Below are 16,171 nucleotides of genomic sequence, written 5' to 3' on the forward strand. Positions count from 1 at the left end.
TGAGTAAAGAAGCCTCTACATCCATTAGTTTTGGAAAGGGTAGGTTGGTAAGTATGGTAACAGGATGGTAACAATGTTACCATACTCATCTTGTGGTAAGCTCGTTAGAAGTAATGTAGTAGCCTCATCATTTTCAATGTGTTTGCTGATTCCCAAATCTGAGCCCACAGTTGCGTTTGCCATCATGCAGGAAAACCCTTGAGGTTAGCTTGACTCGACTTCAAATGCTTGGATGAATGGATCAAGGCAATTTAACCAAAAATTTAGGTTTGTTGCAGGTGCCTCTTGAGTTGCAGCATGCGCCTTTTCAAGCGATGTTTATATACTGATCTGAAGCGCCCTTGAGTGAGGTTCATGGCCCAAGTCATAGCTTTGAAAATGATGCCCTAGATGGAGAGATATAAGCCCTCCTTTGGAGAAGGGTTTTGCAGATAGCTAAGAGAGAGCTTCTCTTTCTCATGTTTACTCTCTTATGCTCTCACTCACCATGGCATTGAAATAGAGGTCTCACCATGGCATTGAAATAGAGGTTGAGCTTTCCATAGCTCTCTCTCTCTCTCTCTCTCTCTCTCTCTCTCTCTCTCTCTCTCTCATTCACACATTTGCAAAGCTCCTTTGTGGTGACACAACGAAGGAGGCAACGTTGAGGACCCTAGCTTTCCACCACATGGAGGGTTACTCTACCAAGAGAGGGTTACTCTACTAAGAGTGGCTAGAGGTCTAAGCTGATAATACCCTTGCATTCTCCTCTTTTTTCCCTACCTTACAAGGCTCAAGTGTTCTTAAATCGGTGAACACCAGCATTGGGAGCTCATTTTCTTGCCAGCATGGCACAATTTGTGGCGAACACGATGCAATGAGGCCATTGGCGGTGGTGAGCCCAATCCCCTTGGGGGGAGACCATTCATGTTGTCTGGCTTGATCTTATTCACACCCTGTGGTGGGCATACTTGGAGAACTTGACATGGACAAGGGGATTCAGAGCAGCGACACCCCACCCCTATGATATAGCCTCCCTCTAAGAGTGGCCAACCATGGAGGGAGAACCCCCCCTTTATTTCTTCAGTTTCTTCACTACCATGGGTGTATTGAGCGCCTCAAAACAAGTTTTTGTCGGTAGTGATGCGACAGAGCTTGTGAAATTTGATAAGCCAATGTTTTGTGTACCCATTTGATATTCTTTTGTTGGCATAAATGACAAGGTGACTGCCAAATACTAGTACATGGCGAGGCGACGTGTACCCATTTATGTTTTGATAAGCCAATGTTTTGTGTACCCATTTGATATTCTTTTGTTGGCATAAATGACAACGTGACTGCCAAATACTAGTACATGGCGAGGCGACATGGCGGGTTACCTTGCACTCCAAATGATTGATTTGTTTCCCATGGCGGCAAGGAAGGTGTGAAAAAGGGTGCTTGCAAGCTACCTCTTAATGTTCCCTACAATCAAGGAGGAGGCATTTTTGTCTCTCTAAAGGCCTTTACACACCAAGGTCTACCCACCCACCATTAATGTTGGGAGCCAATCGGATGCTTAAATTGGGCTAGATGGGTACACCCCTGTTACACGGTCACGGTTTGTCCGTCCATCCTTCTGTGGTGGTTAATTGGGGACGCCTAATTACCACTATGTTCAAAGCATGGCACTTGGGTGATTCCAAATATTCCATGTGAAGGACGTATGAAATTAGGGATAGCTAGAACTAAGTGTGGATTTATTACTTATGTGCTGTCGTGGACTTGTGGCATGTGTTACTAACTCGTAGTGTGTTTGAATGCACAACCTTGTAGGTTGGTGAGATTGACGTGATGGCGGCGATATGGTGCGAGCTATTACCGGGATGGTTCTCATTTTGATATTTTTGCCGTAGTGTTTACTACGAGATTTTGTATTTGGCCACCCATTTTGATGTATTCAGGCGTGGACCTCTATTGAGCTGCCCACTTTTGTTATATTGGGCGTGGATTTATTTATTTGCATGTGAATTAGCCCTTGGGGTTCTTTTTGTAATTATCCTTTAGTGTTTAGATAGGAACACTTTAGCTAAGCTTGTGTTAAAAGCAACCCCCATTTTTGTAAAGGGCAAAGCCCATGCATAAGCGTGCATCTATTTTTGTAAAGGGCAAAGCCCATGCATAAGCATGCATCTATTTTTGGCTTATGGGCTATTTTTGATTAATAAAGCATAAATACTCAAGAAGTGGAAGGAAGTTGACACTTCTTGAGGGGGGATAGATTGCACCCAATGATTCTCTCTTGTGTTTTTATTCTATGTTATGTTTTTATGATATTTATTAATTTTTTCGGTTATGGTAATTTGATTGAAGTGATGAACCAGTTGGTATTTGGTTGGATGGTGTGTCTCCCCATGATCCTAGTGGTTTCAGTGGTATCAGAGCAAAGGGGGGAGAGGGTGAAAAATATTGAGAAAAAAATAAAAGGGAGGAAGGCTTGCAAAAGAAAGAGAGAAGGTACGCGCAATTCTTTGGTTTCCGAGTGACAGACACAACAACAATAAGAAGAAGCCAATGGCATGGCTTAACATGGTGGATGGAGATGAAGACACTAGCAATGGAGATGATGATGATGACGACTACGAGCCAGAGTCTGTAACAAGTTCAATGGTAAATCTGATCAAGAAGGTACTTCTAACCTTGATCCTCATTCTTTTTCACCACACACTTTACTTAAAATGAAGGAAAAAATTCACGATAAGAAAATCACAATCTTGCATGATGATGGTAGCACACATGATTTTATTTCTGAACGTCTTGCACATGCTCTTCATCTTGATATGATTCCTTCTCGTTTTAAAGTAAAGGCTGCTTTTCAAAATCAAAAGTATAATTGCACTAAGAAAGTAAAGAATCTTGCTTTTTCTATTGTACAATTTTTGGATCAACGTACTATCTTAGTAGCACCTTTTCATGGTATTGACATGATTTTGGGAATGCCTTTTCAACATGAGTACACACCACAAATTGATTATGCAAAGCACACAATGTCTTTTATGCATCTTGGAAAGAATGTTTGTTTGCAAGGAATTTTTGAGGGTAAGGATCGACCACTTTTGAGTCATACTCAGGCAAAAAGGGCTTTGAGGAGGAGGGAGAATTTTTTTTTAAATTTTGGTTAACCAACTTAGTGCTCAAGAACCACCTCCTAGGGGATACATCCAATGACTCTTTCATTTCCAAATTCTTTGACTGTTTTCTCAATGAGTTACCTTCTAGACTCCCTAGATCACGTCCTGAAGATCATCACATGAAGGTAGTGCACCGCCTTGTAGAGCATCTTATAGAGTTAACCCTATTGAGCAAAGAGAAATTCAAACTCAAATCGAGGAATTACTTTCTCGGGGACTTATTAAACCAAGTAGTTCACCATATGGAGCACCAGTTCTCCTTGTAAAAAAGAAAAATGGTACTTATCGTATGTGTATAGACTACAGGGCTCTTAACAAGAATAGGTTTCCAATTCCTAGAGTTGATGATCTACTTGATAAATTAAGGGAAGCCAGTGTCTTTAGTAAAATTGACCTAAAATCTGGATATCATCGAGTAAGAATGGCCGAGCAAGATATCTATAAAACTACTTTTAGAACTCAGACTGATCACTTTGAGTTTTTAGTGATGCCATTCGGTCTTACTAATGCTCCTGCGACTTTTAGTCATATGATAAATATAATCTTTCTTGAACATCAAAACTTTGTGGTTGTCTTTTCGATGATATCTTAGTTTTTAGTAAATCTGAAGAAGAGCACGAAAAAAACTTGGAAATTGTATTTAATTTGCTCAAGGAAAATGAACTTTACATCATCCCAAAAACAGTAGTTTCTTCCAGAGTGAGATTGAGTATTTGGGACATAGTTTCTACTAAAGGCATACATGTTGATCCCAAGAAAATAGAAACTATTGCAACATGGCCACATCCCAAGAATCTTCATGAATTACGATCTTTTCTAGGGTTGTGTAGCTATTATCACAAATTCGTCCGTAATTTTGCATATAAGGCACACTATCTCACTAAACTTCTCAAGAAAACCAAACCTTATGAATGGACCGAGCTTCAAGAGAAATCTTTTCTTGCATTAAAATATGTACTTACTCATGCACTTGTGTTACGATTACCTAATTTTTCACGTCCTTTCTTTGTGGTTGTAACCGATGCTAGTGGTAAGGGCATTGGTGATGTATTAATGCAAGATGGTCATCCTATTGCTTTCGAGAGTAGGAAATTTCGTCCTGTTGAAAGTAAGTATAGCATCTATGATAAGGAGTTGTCTGCTATAGTCCATGCATTGAAAATTATTTGATGGGCTCAGGATTTCTTATAAAGACTGATCAACAGAGTATCAAACATTTGCTTTCTCAATCACTTATTTCGGATAAACATATTAAATGGGCAGCTTCTATTCAAAGTTTTCAAACTATTATTCAATACCAACCTGTAAAGAAAATGTAGTTGCTGATGCTTTAAGTAGAAGACCTTCCATTCAAAATATTTCTGTGATTGAGAATACATCTTTTAACTCTATGCGTGAGAGTTATGACCAAGACCCTTACTTTAGTGATATTTGGTCTAGATTGAGAGAAAATCATTGGACACCTTTTGCTGAGTATTCCTACGATGATCGATATCTTTTCTTCCAGAAAAGATTATGCATTACTCAACCTTTTAGACATTTTATTTTAGAGGAATTACATCAGCCACCTTATGCGGGGCATCGAGGTGTTTCATCTACATTCCAGACTATCTCTAATGACTTTTATTAGTCTAAAATGAAAAATGATGTAGCTAAATTTGTGTCTGAATGTGATGTTTGTCAAAAAGTGAAAAGTTATAAAGGTAAGAAACTTGGTTTACTCATGCCACTTCCTATTCCTAACACTCCTTTGGGAACAAATTTCTATGGATTTTATCACTGGTTTTCCATTGACTACTACGAACCATAATGATATAATTTGGACTATTGTTGATAGGTTTAGCAAACAAGCATATTTTCTTCCTTGTAAAAAAGACTCTTACTGCACATTTGTTTGTTAAACACATCTTCACACATCATGGTTTACCACCACAAGTGATTGTTTCTGATAGAGATTCTAAGTTTTACAGTGATTTATGGACTACATTGTTTGATAATCTAGGCACTAAATTGTTTTTTTCCACTGCATTTCATCCTGAATCTAATGGTCAAACAGAAGTGACAAATAGCACAATAGTGGATTTACTCCGTGCATATGTTTCATCACAACCTAAACAATGTGATAAGTATATCCATATTTTACAATTTGCATATAACAACACACCGCATTCATCCACTGGGAAAGGCACCTTTTGCAATTGTGTATGGAAAAGCTTTACCTACTCCTATCACTCATTTGTCACATAGTATTGAAGCTGCAGATCAATTCACCATTGATTTCACTTCCATTCATGATCATGTTCGTAAAGCTATTTCTAATGCACAAGAGAAATACACTAAACAAGTTAATAAGAAAGGAAGCACATGGTTTTTCAAGAAGGTCAATATGTTTTGCTTCGTATTGAAAAGAGACATCTTAAAAGTGTTGAGACTAACCCTGTTGTTAAGTTAGCTCCTTGTTTTTATGGTCCTTTTAAAATTATTCATAAGATTAATGACCTAGCATATAGGCTCTCACTTTCTTCTCATTGGAGAATTCATAATTCTTTTCATATTAGTTTTTTGAGGCCTTATAGGAGACCAATTCCTACACATCCTGTATATGAGGAGGCACCTAGTCTTATTGACCAAGTAGAAGAATTTCAACCTGAGGCTATTATTGACCATGAGACCACTACTACTCGCACAGGTTCTGTATATAATAGACATCTTTTAACCTTCAAAAACCATCCTCGCAAAAATGCGAAATGGATGCCTGAGCGGTTATTCCGCGCCTGTCCCGACATCATCCAATCTTACTTTCAAACATAGGCCGGTTGATATGATGCAACTGAGGACAGTTGTTATCCTGGGTAGGAGGGATGTCACGGTTTGTCCGTCCATTCTTCTGTGGTTAATTGGGGACGCCTAATTACCACTATGTTCAAAGCATGGCACTTGGGTGATTCCAAATATTCCATGTGTAGGACATATGAAATTAGGGATAGCTGGAACTAAGTGTGGATTTATTACTTATGTGTTGTTGTGGACTTGTGGCATGTGTTGCTAACTCGTAGTGTGTTTGAATGGACAAGGTTGGTAAGATTGACGTGATGGCGGCGATATGGTGCGAGCTATTACCGGGATGGTTCTCATTTTGATATTTTTGCCGTAGTGTTTACTACGAGATTTTGTATTTGACCGTCGATTTTGATGTATTCGGGCGTGGACCTATTGAGCCGCCCACTTTTGTTATATTGGGTGTGGATTTATTTATTTGCATGTGAATTAGCCCTTGGGGTTCTTTTTGTAATTATCCTTTAGTGTTTAGATAGGAACACTTTAGCTAAGCTTGTGTTAAAAGCAACCCCCATTTTCGGCAAGCCCATGCAAAAGCGTGTATCATTAATAAAGCATAAATACTCAAGAAGTGGAAGGAAGCGGACACTTCTTGAGGGGGGATAGATTGCACCCAATGATTCTCTCTTGTGTTTTTATGCTATGTTATGTTTTTATGATATTTATTAATTTTTTCGGTTATGGTAATTTGATTGAAGTGATGAACCAGTTGGTATTTGGTTGGACGGTGTGTCTCCCCATGATCCTAGTGGTTTCATACACACAGCCAAAATTGGGCAAACTTCAAAAGGTGAGGTGGTAGTTGACTGGCGCCCTTGATAAGCAATTTCATGGGCAGCCAATGTTAGCTGCCCAAACTTGGGCACCCACTCATCCCACTAATCAAATTCAAGTATAGTTGTAGTCTTCTGTCAAGAATGCATTGAATACTAACCTTTTGAAAGATTCCGGCTTGGGCGGTGTGTAAACCCCCTGCCCATTGAAGACCACCAACTCATGCCCAGATCATGAGCACGCATTGGGTGAGATTGGGCGGTGTATAGAGGCCCTAACACCCAGCACCAGGAAACTCCCAAAACATCCAAAAAAGTTGACCTGCGCAAACACTCCGAATAAAACTACTTTCTCGGGTCCATGGAGAACAGCTCGTAGCCTTCCGCATTGCAATCCCCTACACACACAGGCCGGACAGGTTCCTTCCAAAGGGGACTGTAAATGAGCCTTTGATTGGGGAAAATCGGACGGTGGGAAGCGATAGACATTTCTGACCGTTTGGCCAGGTATATTTTGCAATAAAGAAAAGGGCGAGGCTTGAATTTAAACCGGCAATAGTTCAGAGGTCGAAGATCGCCATAGCCACAGAAATCGAAGCCCCGCCTTTGTCACCTTGATTTCCCCCCTCCATCTCCCGCCAGGCCCTCGCGCCCTGCCTCTTTCAAAGCTCCCATGGATCCTGCACCTTTATCTTCCTCAAGTCCCCATCCCATCCGGTGGCGCAAAGGCGAGCTCATTGGTGCGGGCGCTTTCGGTCGTGTGTACATGGGTATGAACCTGGACTCTGGCGAGCTTCTAGCAGTCAAACAGGTCGGTGCCTCATTTTTAAGTTGTGATTCGCATACATGTTCTGGGGTTGGTTTCAGGTTAAAATTGGGGTTAGGGTTTCAAATATCGTTTCCCAAGGATGTTATCATCTTCGGGATCTACTGCTACAATGTCAGTTAGATGAGGGCTGTATTTCGATTGAAGATTTCTCTGTTTCAAATTCTCCATTGTTAGGATCTTGAATCAATCTTCTTGGGGAATGGTTAGGGTTAGGGTTAGGATTTCATGCCAAGGGTCTGTACTTCGATTGAAGATTTCTCTCTGTTTCAAATTGTTAGGATCTTGAATCAGTCTTCTTGGGTTTCATGCCAAGGACTTTCAATGCACATTTCATAATTGGAACTGTATTTCTCTTTTCTCTGCTTGTTTCATTGTTAGGGTTTCAAAAGTACATGTTTCTCCATGGATGTCACAGCAGCCACGTTAAGTTTTTGTCTCAGGAGCGCCAATGAACGTTAGGGTATTTCATACTAGGTTTGTCTCTAATCCGAACTTGAAGTTTACCCTTTCAGGGTTTCTCCAAGGATAAGAACAAACCTTGGAATGCTCCATGTCTGAGACATCTTGATAAGTATCAGGGTTTTCCATGCTAGGGATAGTGTTTACAGTGGAGCTGGAACCTGCCATCTCCCTTCATTTTCATGGTAGGGTTTGCCTCAAGAGTCAAGAGTCAAGACCATGGTTGAATTATGGCATTGTCTGAGACAGCTTGATAAGTATCAGGGTTTTCCATGCAGATAGTGTTTGCAGTGGATCTGGAACTTGGCCACCTCTCTTCATTTTCATGGTAGGGTTTGCTTCACGAGTCAAGACCATGGTTGATTTTTAGGAGGTGAGGCAATCTGAATCTTGCGTGTCAGGGATTGCCCCATTTATCCTTGGTATATATAGTATGTTGGGATTTATCTCAGAGATGGTAATAAATACCAGGGCGTTAGCATGGCAGGGTTAGAGTCTTTGCACATGATCCCTGACAGGTGAGAACTTGGACAGCGTAGGACGGTCTTTGCAAATGATCCCCTGCAGGCCCTTTGAGTCGGCTGGGGAAGGTTGCCTCTCAGAGCTCTATGGGCAGCCAAGATTCCCATTTATGCTGGGCGAGAAGGAAGTTTGTGAACCCTCTTAGTGTTAAAGAGTGGAGATGATACTTGTTACTAGGGAGATAAAGAGGGAGTAGTTGGGCAGTTTGTGAACCCTCTTAGTGTTAAGAGTGGAGATGATACTTGTTAATAGGGAGATAGAGAGAGGGAATAGTAGGGCAGTTGCGAGACAATAAAGCTAGAGAGGATGTGTTCTGCCTGCTCCAAAACACATCCTCTCAGAGCTCTATGGGCAGCCAAGATTCCCATTTATGCTGGGCGAGAAGGAAGTCTGTGAACCCTCTTAGTGTTAAGAGTGGAGATGATACTTGTTACTAGGGAGATAGAGAGAGGGAATAGTTGGGCAGTTTGTGAACCCTCTTAGTGTTAAGAGTGGAGATGATACTTGTTAATAGGGAGATAGAGAGAGGGAATAGTAGGGCAGTTGTGAGACAATAAAGCTAGAGAGGATGTGTTTTGCCTGCTCCAAAAACCCTCCATGTCAGTGTGTGTACCATTAATGATTTTTGGCCAAGAAGATGCCAGTGAATGTTAAAGTTCATCACAAACTGTTATTTGCTGCAATTATCCTGAAGATTCCTGTTTTCCTTGTTTCTCTCAGGTTCTCATTGCCGCCAACAGTGTTTCAAAGGAGAAAGCACAGGTGATCTCCTACATAGATCTTCTTCACAGTCTTCCTTAGTATTTTAACATCCAAGCATATCCTGTTCATTTTATAGATGAAATCACAAGTAACCCTTTTAATTGCAAGTGAAGGCCCATGTCAGAGAACTTGAAGAGGAAGTCAAGTTGCTGCGAAACCTCTCACACCCCAACATAGTGGTATGGGCAGCTCCATTTGTTTATGTGTGTTTACATGATCTCTTTTTGTTAGGAAGCACAGGTAGATGGATAATGTGAGAGTTGATCTGTATGTTAACGTGTCAGAGATACTTGGGTACTGCTAGAGAGAATGATGCACTCAACATATTTCTGGAGTTTGTTCCTGGAGGATCCATTGCATCTCTTCTTGGAAAATTTGGGTCCTTTCCAGAGCCGGTAAGCTAATCTGTAGCATGTGCTGTAGATTTGTGGCTAGGCATGTAGCATACGCAGTTGTCCTGAATGTGACAAGTTAGCTAGTGAATGTATGTTTCATGTTTTCTATGGGCACAGGTGATCCGGATGTACACAAGGCAGTTACTGCAAGGGCTGCAATACCTTCATAAGAATGGAATTATGCATCGTGACATCAAGGTTGGTTGTATTATTTGTGCAAGGGAGAAAGGGTCCAGAAAGCATATCTTCACAAATTATCAAGTTATGCCTTCATCTAGCCAATATTGAAAACACATGGCTTTGATACCTGTTGAATATATACACAAACCACCCTAGTGAAATCCATGTCACATTAGATAAATATCTGTCATCATGCTTCTGCAGGGTGCCAACATTCTGGTTGACAACAAGGGCTGTATCAAGCTTGCTGATTTTGGGGCGTCAAAGCAGGTTGTGGAGCTGGTGAGTTCTCTTGTTGCTCTAGCATTGCCTGCAGAAATTGGGCTGTATTTTCCATATATTCACATATATCTGGTTCATGCAGGTCACATTATCAGGAGCAAAGTCGATGAAAGGAACTCCCTACTGGATGGCTCCTGAGGTCATCAGGCAGACCGGGCATAGCTTGTAACCATCTCTTTCTGGGTGCCTCTCCTCGGTTTTATATGATTGTAAAGACTTTTGATTTCTATGGGGTTTCCTTTCAGGCCAGCAGACATATGGAGTGTTGGCTGCACCATAATTGAAATGGCCACTGGGAAACCACCTTGGAGCCAACAGTTTCAAGAGGTGATTTTCTTTATTTTACACATTGTCATTCTTCATACTGTCTACTTGGGGGGAGGGGGGGGGGGCTGGGGTGGGGGGCGTCAGAGACTCTGTAAAGACCCTAAGCTCCTGGCAATCGTGGTCATAAAGAGTACAGGCTTTGCACTATCCCTGGGAGGGGGGGGGGGGGGGGGAGGGGGGGGGCTGGGGGGGGCGTCAGAGACTCTGTAAAGACCCTAAGCTCCTGGCAATCGTGGTCATAAAGAGTACAGGCTTTGCACTATCCCTGGGGGGGGTCAGAGACTCTGTAAAGACCCTAAGCTCCTGGCAATCGTGGTCATAAAGAGTACAGGCTTTGCACTATCCCTGGGAGGGGGCGGGGGGGGGGGGGGCGTCAGAGACTCTGTAAAGACCCTAAGCTCCTGGCAAGCATGGTCATAAACTTTGCACTATCGCAGGGGGGGGGGGGGGGGGGGGGGGGGGCGGACTCTGACTCTGTAAAGACCCTAAGCTCCTGGCAAGCATGGTCATAAGAGTACAGGCTTTGCACTATCCCTGGGGGAGGGGGGGGGTCAGAGACTCTGTAAAGACCCTAAGCTCCTGGCAAGCATGGTCATAAAGAGTACAGGCTTTTGCACTATCCTTGGGGGGCGGTGTCAGAGACTCTGTAAAGATCCTAAGCTCCTGGGAAGCATGGTCATAAAGAGTACAGGCTTTGCACTATCCCTGGGGGGCGGGGGCGGCGGGGGGGGGGGGTGGGTGTCAAAGTGTAAAGACCCTAAGCTCCTGGCAAGCATGGTCATAAAGAGTACAGGCTTTGCACTATTCCTGGGGGGCGGGGGGGTGTCAAAGACTCTGTAAAGCCGAAAAAGAATAAAATCATAGTTGTAAGCCGAAAAAGAATAAAATCACCCCAATATGTAAGGTGACTTCAATCACTGAGGAGCATCGTGATGCCATGAATGATGAGAATGGTCATAAAGAAGAGTACATGTTTTTTTTTTTTCCCAAGACTTCTATTAAGTATGAGAAAGACATACAAAAATCACGGTTGTAAGCCGAAAAAGAATAAAATCACCCCAATATGTAAGGTGACTTCAACCACTGAGAAGCATCATGATGCCATGAATGATGAGAGACTTGTGGGACTAGAGGAAAAGAAGATGCCATGGTCCCATTCCCTCATAAATATAATGCGCTTTGCCAGCGTAGAACGAGAGGATCCCTGAAAAGAGTGCAGGATTTACACTTCTTGATTCTGGTATATTGTCATTAGTTTTCAGGTCAGTGCCCTCTTTCACATCGGAATGACCAAATCACAAGACATACAAATATCATGGTTGTAAGCCGGAAAAAAATAAAAAATAAGGTGATTTCAACCACTGAGGAGCATCATGATGCCATGAGAGACCTGTGGGACTAGAGGAAAAGAAGATGCCATGGTCCCACTCCCTCATAAATATAACGCGCTTTGCCTGCGCAGAATGAGAGGACCCCTAAAAGAGACCCTTGAAAAGAAAGAGTACAGGATTTACACTTCTTGATTATGGTATATTGTCATAAAATGTAAGACTGTTTGTAATGACCTTAAGGTCCTAGCAAGCATGGTCATAAAGAGTACATGTTTTTTTTTCCAAGAAAGAGACTTCTATTAGGTATGAAAAAGACATACAAAAATCACGGCTGTAAGCCGGAAAAGAATAAAATCACCCCAATATGTAAGGTGATTTCAACCACTGAGGAGGGAGCATCATGATGCCATGAATGATGAGAGACCTCTGGGACTAGAGGAAAAGAAGATACCATGGTCCTACTCCCTCATAAATATAACGCGCTTTGCTTGTGCAAAACGAGAGGACCTTGAAAAGAGTGCAGGATTTACACTTCTTGATTCTAGTATAGTCATTAGTTTTCAGGTCGCTGCCCTCTTTCACATTGGAACGACTGAATCACAAGACATACAAAAATCACGGCTGTAAGCCGGAAAAGAATAAAATCACCCCAATACATAAGGTGATTTCAACCACCGAGGAGCATCATGATGCCATGAGAGACCTGTGGGACTAGAGAAAAAGAAGATGCCATGGTCCCACTCCCTCATAAATATAAGACGCTTTGCCTGTGTAGAACAACGAAAGGACCCCCGAAAGAGACCCCTGAAAAGAGTACAGGATTTACACTTCTTGATTATGGTATATTGTCATGAGTTTTCAGGTTGCTGCCCTCTTTCACATCGGAACAACCAAATCACATCCTCCAATTCCAGAGCACCTCTCTCATACGGCACAGGATTTTCTCTTGAAATGTTTGAAGAAGTAAGACTGCTGCTCTGCTTCACACCGATTAGAGCTCTTTTTTGTATTGGGTACAGCATATGGGAGCTACCATGTGAAGAATGTTCATTGACCTTCCAACTTTGGCTTTTCTCAGGGAACCACATCTCCGCCCAACTGCAACAGAGCTTCTGCAGGCATGGCTCTTGATGCTGCTTCAATTTGCCGAAGCTCTTAGAGAGATTGAAGAGATTTGGTTTTTATGGGTTGTTTTTATGGGTGGTTGCAGCATCCATTTGTCAACCCCAAGGAGCACCCAGCCATGGTTTCAGCTTCCACACAGGTAAGTCCATAGTGAGGTCCCAGAGGTCCCAATTTGATCCATAACAGACATTTTGTTTCTTACTGATTCGTAGATATGTGAAAACAGATTTCTCATGGCATAAGGGATTCCCAAGCTTTTGAAAACAACAAGAGGAGGCATCTGTGAGTACAGTCTTTACTTCTTTAAGCAACACATTAGTATGCATAGGATGTTAAGTTTTGTGCTATGAAGTAGTGGTGTTGAATAAGGTGGTCTTGACTCTCAAAAGATTAACATTACAGTTGTGTAGGGATGTTGGGAGTAGGTTGAATCCACTGGAGGAATCAAGTGTGAGGCGTTCCTTGGCTTTCTTTCAGACATCTCCTGCTCCAGAATCAGTCGATGATGGTGTCATGGGATCTTTTGAAACTGATCTAAATTGCTCTGTCAGGCTTGATTCTGATAGCTTCACGGTGAAGGTCTTTTACTTCCCTGGATAAGGGTCATTCTAGCAAATGCTGCTGCTTTTTTTTCAGTGTAGAAAGGTGGGGAAGGGGAAAGGGTGAGGCTTTCATGCATAATTTTGTATTATGGTTTTTCAGAGCTTCGAATCAACATTTGAGCCCCCTCGGTTATATGATCCTCCTGGGTGGGAGCATTCCAGTTTCAATCCAATCACAGAACCCACAAGTTTTAACTTGATATGCAAGCCATCTCATGTGGATGATGGTTTGGGTAACTATACAGAACCTGGAATCCTGGAGAATAGAATTGCAGAAATCAGCCCTTTGCCAAGCACAGATCAACATGGTGTGGGAGAGGATACTTTCTCTTTTCAGTGCGGCTCAGCTGATGATGACGAGGTCACTGAGTCCAAGATAAAAGCTTTTCTGGATGAGAAGGTATGCTAAATGCTTGTGTTCTTTTGGTCATGGTCAAATGAGACCATTTTGTTGATTACTATTAGCATTCTGGAAGCCTGATAGGATTTTCCACACTAGTTCAGATGATCTAACAGCCAAAGGGCTCAGGTGTTGGCAGCTCAGTAGTAACCAAGATTTTTGTCTGCATGATGTCAGGCCTTGGAATTGAAGAGGTTGCAAACACCACTCTATATGGAGTACCACAGCATTCGGAATGTGGCTCAGCAAACTGGAGACACAAGCAGCATCAGAACTGCAGTGCAGCTAAAAGCGGGGGGAACAGAGAGCTTCATTGCACCTCTGAGTCCTGCAGCAGGACGGCAACTGACAGCTCCAAACAGCAGATCACCGAGCAAAGTCAGTAGCCACAGTGGGCCTTCAATAGCTTGTAGCCGTGACAGTGAGGCTAGTGTGAGTTCTGATAGCCCTGGCACTAACAATCGAAGCGTTAACTTCTACCCGCATGATGAATCGCCAAGGCTTCATGAGTGGAAAGGTCTCTTGCAAGAAACTCAACAGCCACTGCCCAGCCCAAGGTATATCAATTCAATCCCTTGTCTTCTGGTTAAGGGACTGAAGGTGTTTTTACTACAAAACGTTACATGGGGCCGGCCTATCCCAACCTTTGGATGGAGATGCATATGCATGATGATATACATGTGCACCATATACAGGGAGTCTGTCCCAACCGTTGGATGGGCATGCATATCTGTGGCTTTTGATAAGAATGTATTGGACTCTTAAGATATGCAGGGAGTGATGTGCACCACATTTCATGCTGACATCTGATTTGGTGGTTGACTTTTAGGACCCTGAATTCTACTGAGCAGCAAAGGCTTTGGAAAGAGGAGCTTCAGAAAGAACTCGAAATGAGAAGAGGTATGCGCTTTCCCCATGCAACCCTTGTTTAATGCAGTTTTTACAGCCTTCTCAAAAAGCTTGTTCCTCAGTTGCGCTTCTTCAAATCTTAAGTAGCTCTGCTGTGGTGTAGAGGAGAAGAGGATGTTATCCCGCCTTGCAGGCAGCACCAAGTCTTCACCAGTTAGCAAGTCAGCATCACCTAAAGAAAGGGCATCTCCGAGGCATGCTGTCATCAGACCATCATGTGCTTCGCCCATATCTTGACCATGAAACTAAAAGCCATCATCATGGTATGGGCCATTATTGTTGCAGACTTTGTAAAGAGGACTGGCTGAATACTTCTGCAATAGCATCAGCAGGATTTTCTGGCTGTCATGTCGGGTGAGCTCTACTCATCTGCTGTGTTCGTACAGTCTTTCCTGTCGGGTGAGCTCTACTCATCTGCTGTGTTCGTACAGTCTTTCTTGTTGGGTGAGCTCTACTCATCTTCTATCAAATTTTTTAACACAGATTAATTCTTATTATGGTGTGACATAACCTCCTCTATGTCCAACCGGAGGTGCTTTTACAAATAAAAGCATCTTCACTTCTAGTGTTTGAATGCAAGAAAGGGTTGATAAAAGAAGGCTTCTGATGTTTTACTCCTTTTCTATTGTGGTCATTGGCTAGGTTGAGCAATTGGGTTTACACTCTTGCATCACACTTGGCACTGCGTTTTTGCTATTTGTGCAACTGAGAGAGAGAGAGCCTGCGTTGTGTGTACACAATCAATATACGTGTTGTGTCATACACGTGTGCGCGTGTGTTTTGACAAATGGTTTTTTTTTTTTTTTTTTTGGATGGCAATGTTTAATAGCGTGATGGAATAACTAACATCTACAGACATGAACCATAAGGTTGATCAAAAAATCGAGAAGCAATTATCTTTGAAGCATGGACATGGGTATATGGGTACATAAAGCTTGTACAAGCTGTGTGACGTGTATTTTTTTTCTTATTTTATAATAAAATTTGGATATGTTCATTGATTTGTTACTAAATATTTAAGTTACAATCAAACAATTCAACGTGCATTGGTTTTTGACCAAGCCAATTTTTAGAATTCCATATGTAGCTCAATTTTCTTCTCTTCATGTAATAATAACTTTCCTCGTCTTTATGGAGCAATTTTTAAGTTACAAACAAACAATTCAACGTGCATTGATTTTTTACCAAGATGATTTTTAGAATTCCATTATAATGGATAGAGAATATGAACAATCATTCCACGAGGGCTATTTAAGTAAGCCCAAGTTATTGTATTTGCTATATAAAC

General features: G+C 42.0%; 1 protein-coding gene across 2 annotated transcripts; it reads left to right on the top strand.

The window, feature by feature from the left end:
* The first annotated feature begins 7,303 nt into the window (after nucleotides 1–7,303).
* LOC147638452 (mitogen-activated protein kinase kinase kinase NPK1-like) lies at nucleotides 7,304–15,388 on the top strand. 2 transcript variants are annotated; one of them, XM_086798379.1, is made up of 17 exons: nucleotides 7,304–7,571; nucleotides 9,291–9,332; nucleotides 9,446–9,511; nucleotides 9,617–9,727; nucleotides 9,845–9,925; nucleotides 10,112–10,189; nucleotides 10,272–10,354; nucleotides 10,435–10,516; nucleotides 12,710–12,810; nucleotides 12,926–12,965; nucleotides 13,058–13,111; nucleotides 13,199–13,254; nucleotides 13,383–13,545; nucleotides 13,675–13,974; nucleotides 14,152–14,531; nucleotides 14,804–14,874; nucleotides 14,987–15,388. In XM_086798379.1, exons 1-17 carry the CDS (start codon nucleotides 7,434–7,436, stop codon nucleotides 15,118–15,120), a joined length of 1,980 nt encoding a protein of 659 aa, XP_086654505.1. In that variant the 5' UTR covers nucleotides 7,304–7,433; the 3' UTR covers nucleotides 15,121–15,388. The 2 variants fall into 2 exon arrangements, with proteins under 2 accessions (XP_086654505.1, XP_086654504.1); XM_086798378.1 differs by having other exon boundaries at nucleotides 13,383–13,551; nucleotides 14,987–15,261.
* Nucleotides 15,389–16,171: the final 783 nt, after the last annotated feature.

This window comes from Cibotium barometz, chromosome 5, assembly GCF_041138505.1.
Source record: "Cibotium barometz isolate CiBa-2024 chromosome 5, ASM4113850v1, whole genome shotgun sequence".
Taxonomy (NCBI): Eukaryota; Viridiplantae; Streptophyta; class Polypodiopsida; order Cyatheales; family Cibotiaceae; genus Cibotium; species Cibotium barometz.

What these genes read in the sequence shown, in the direction of transcription:
- LOC147638452 (XM_086798378.1), top strand. Translation starts at nt 7,434, where the DNA reads ATGGATCCTGCACCTTTATCTTCCTCAAGTCCCCATCCCATCCGGTGG. An exon ending in CAAAGCAGGTTGTGGAGCTG is followed by an intron (nt 10,190 to 10,271) that starts GTGAGTTCTCTT and finishes TGGTTCATGCAG; the next exon opens with GTCACATTATCAGGAGCAAA. An exon ending in TGGTTTCAGCTTCCACACAG is followed by an intron (nt 13,112 to 13,198) that starts GTAAGTCCATAG and finishes ATGTGAAAACAG; the next exon opens with ATTTCTCATGGCATAAGGGA.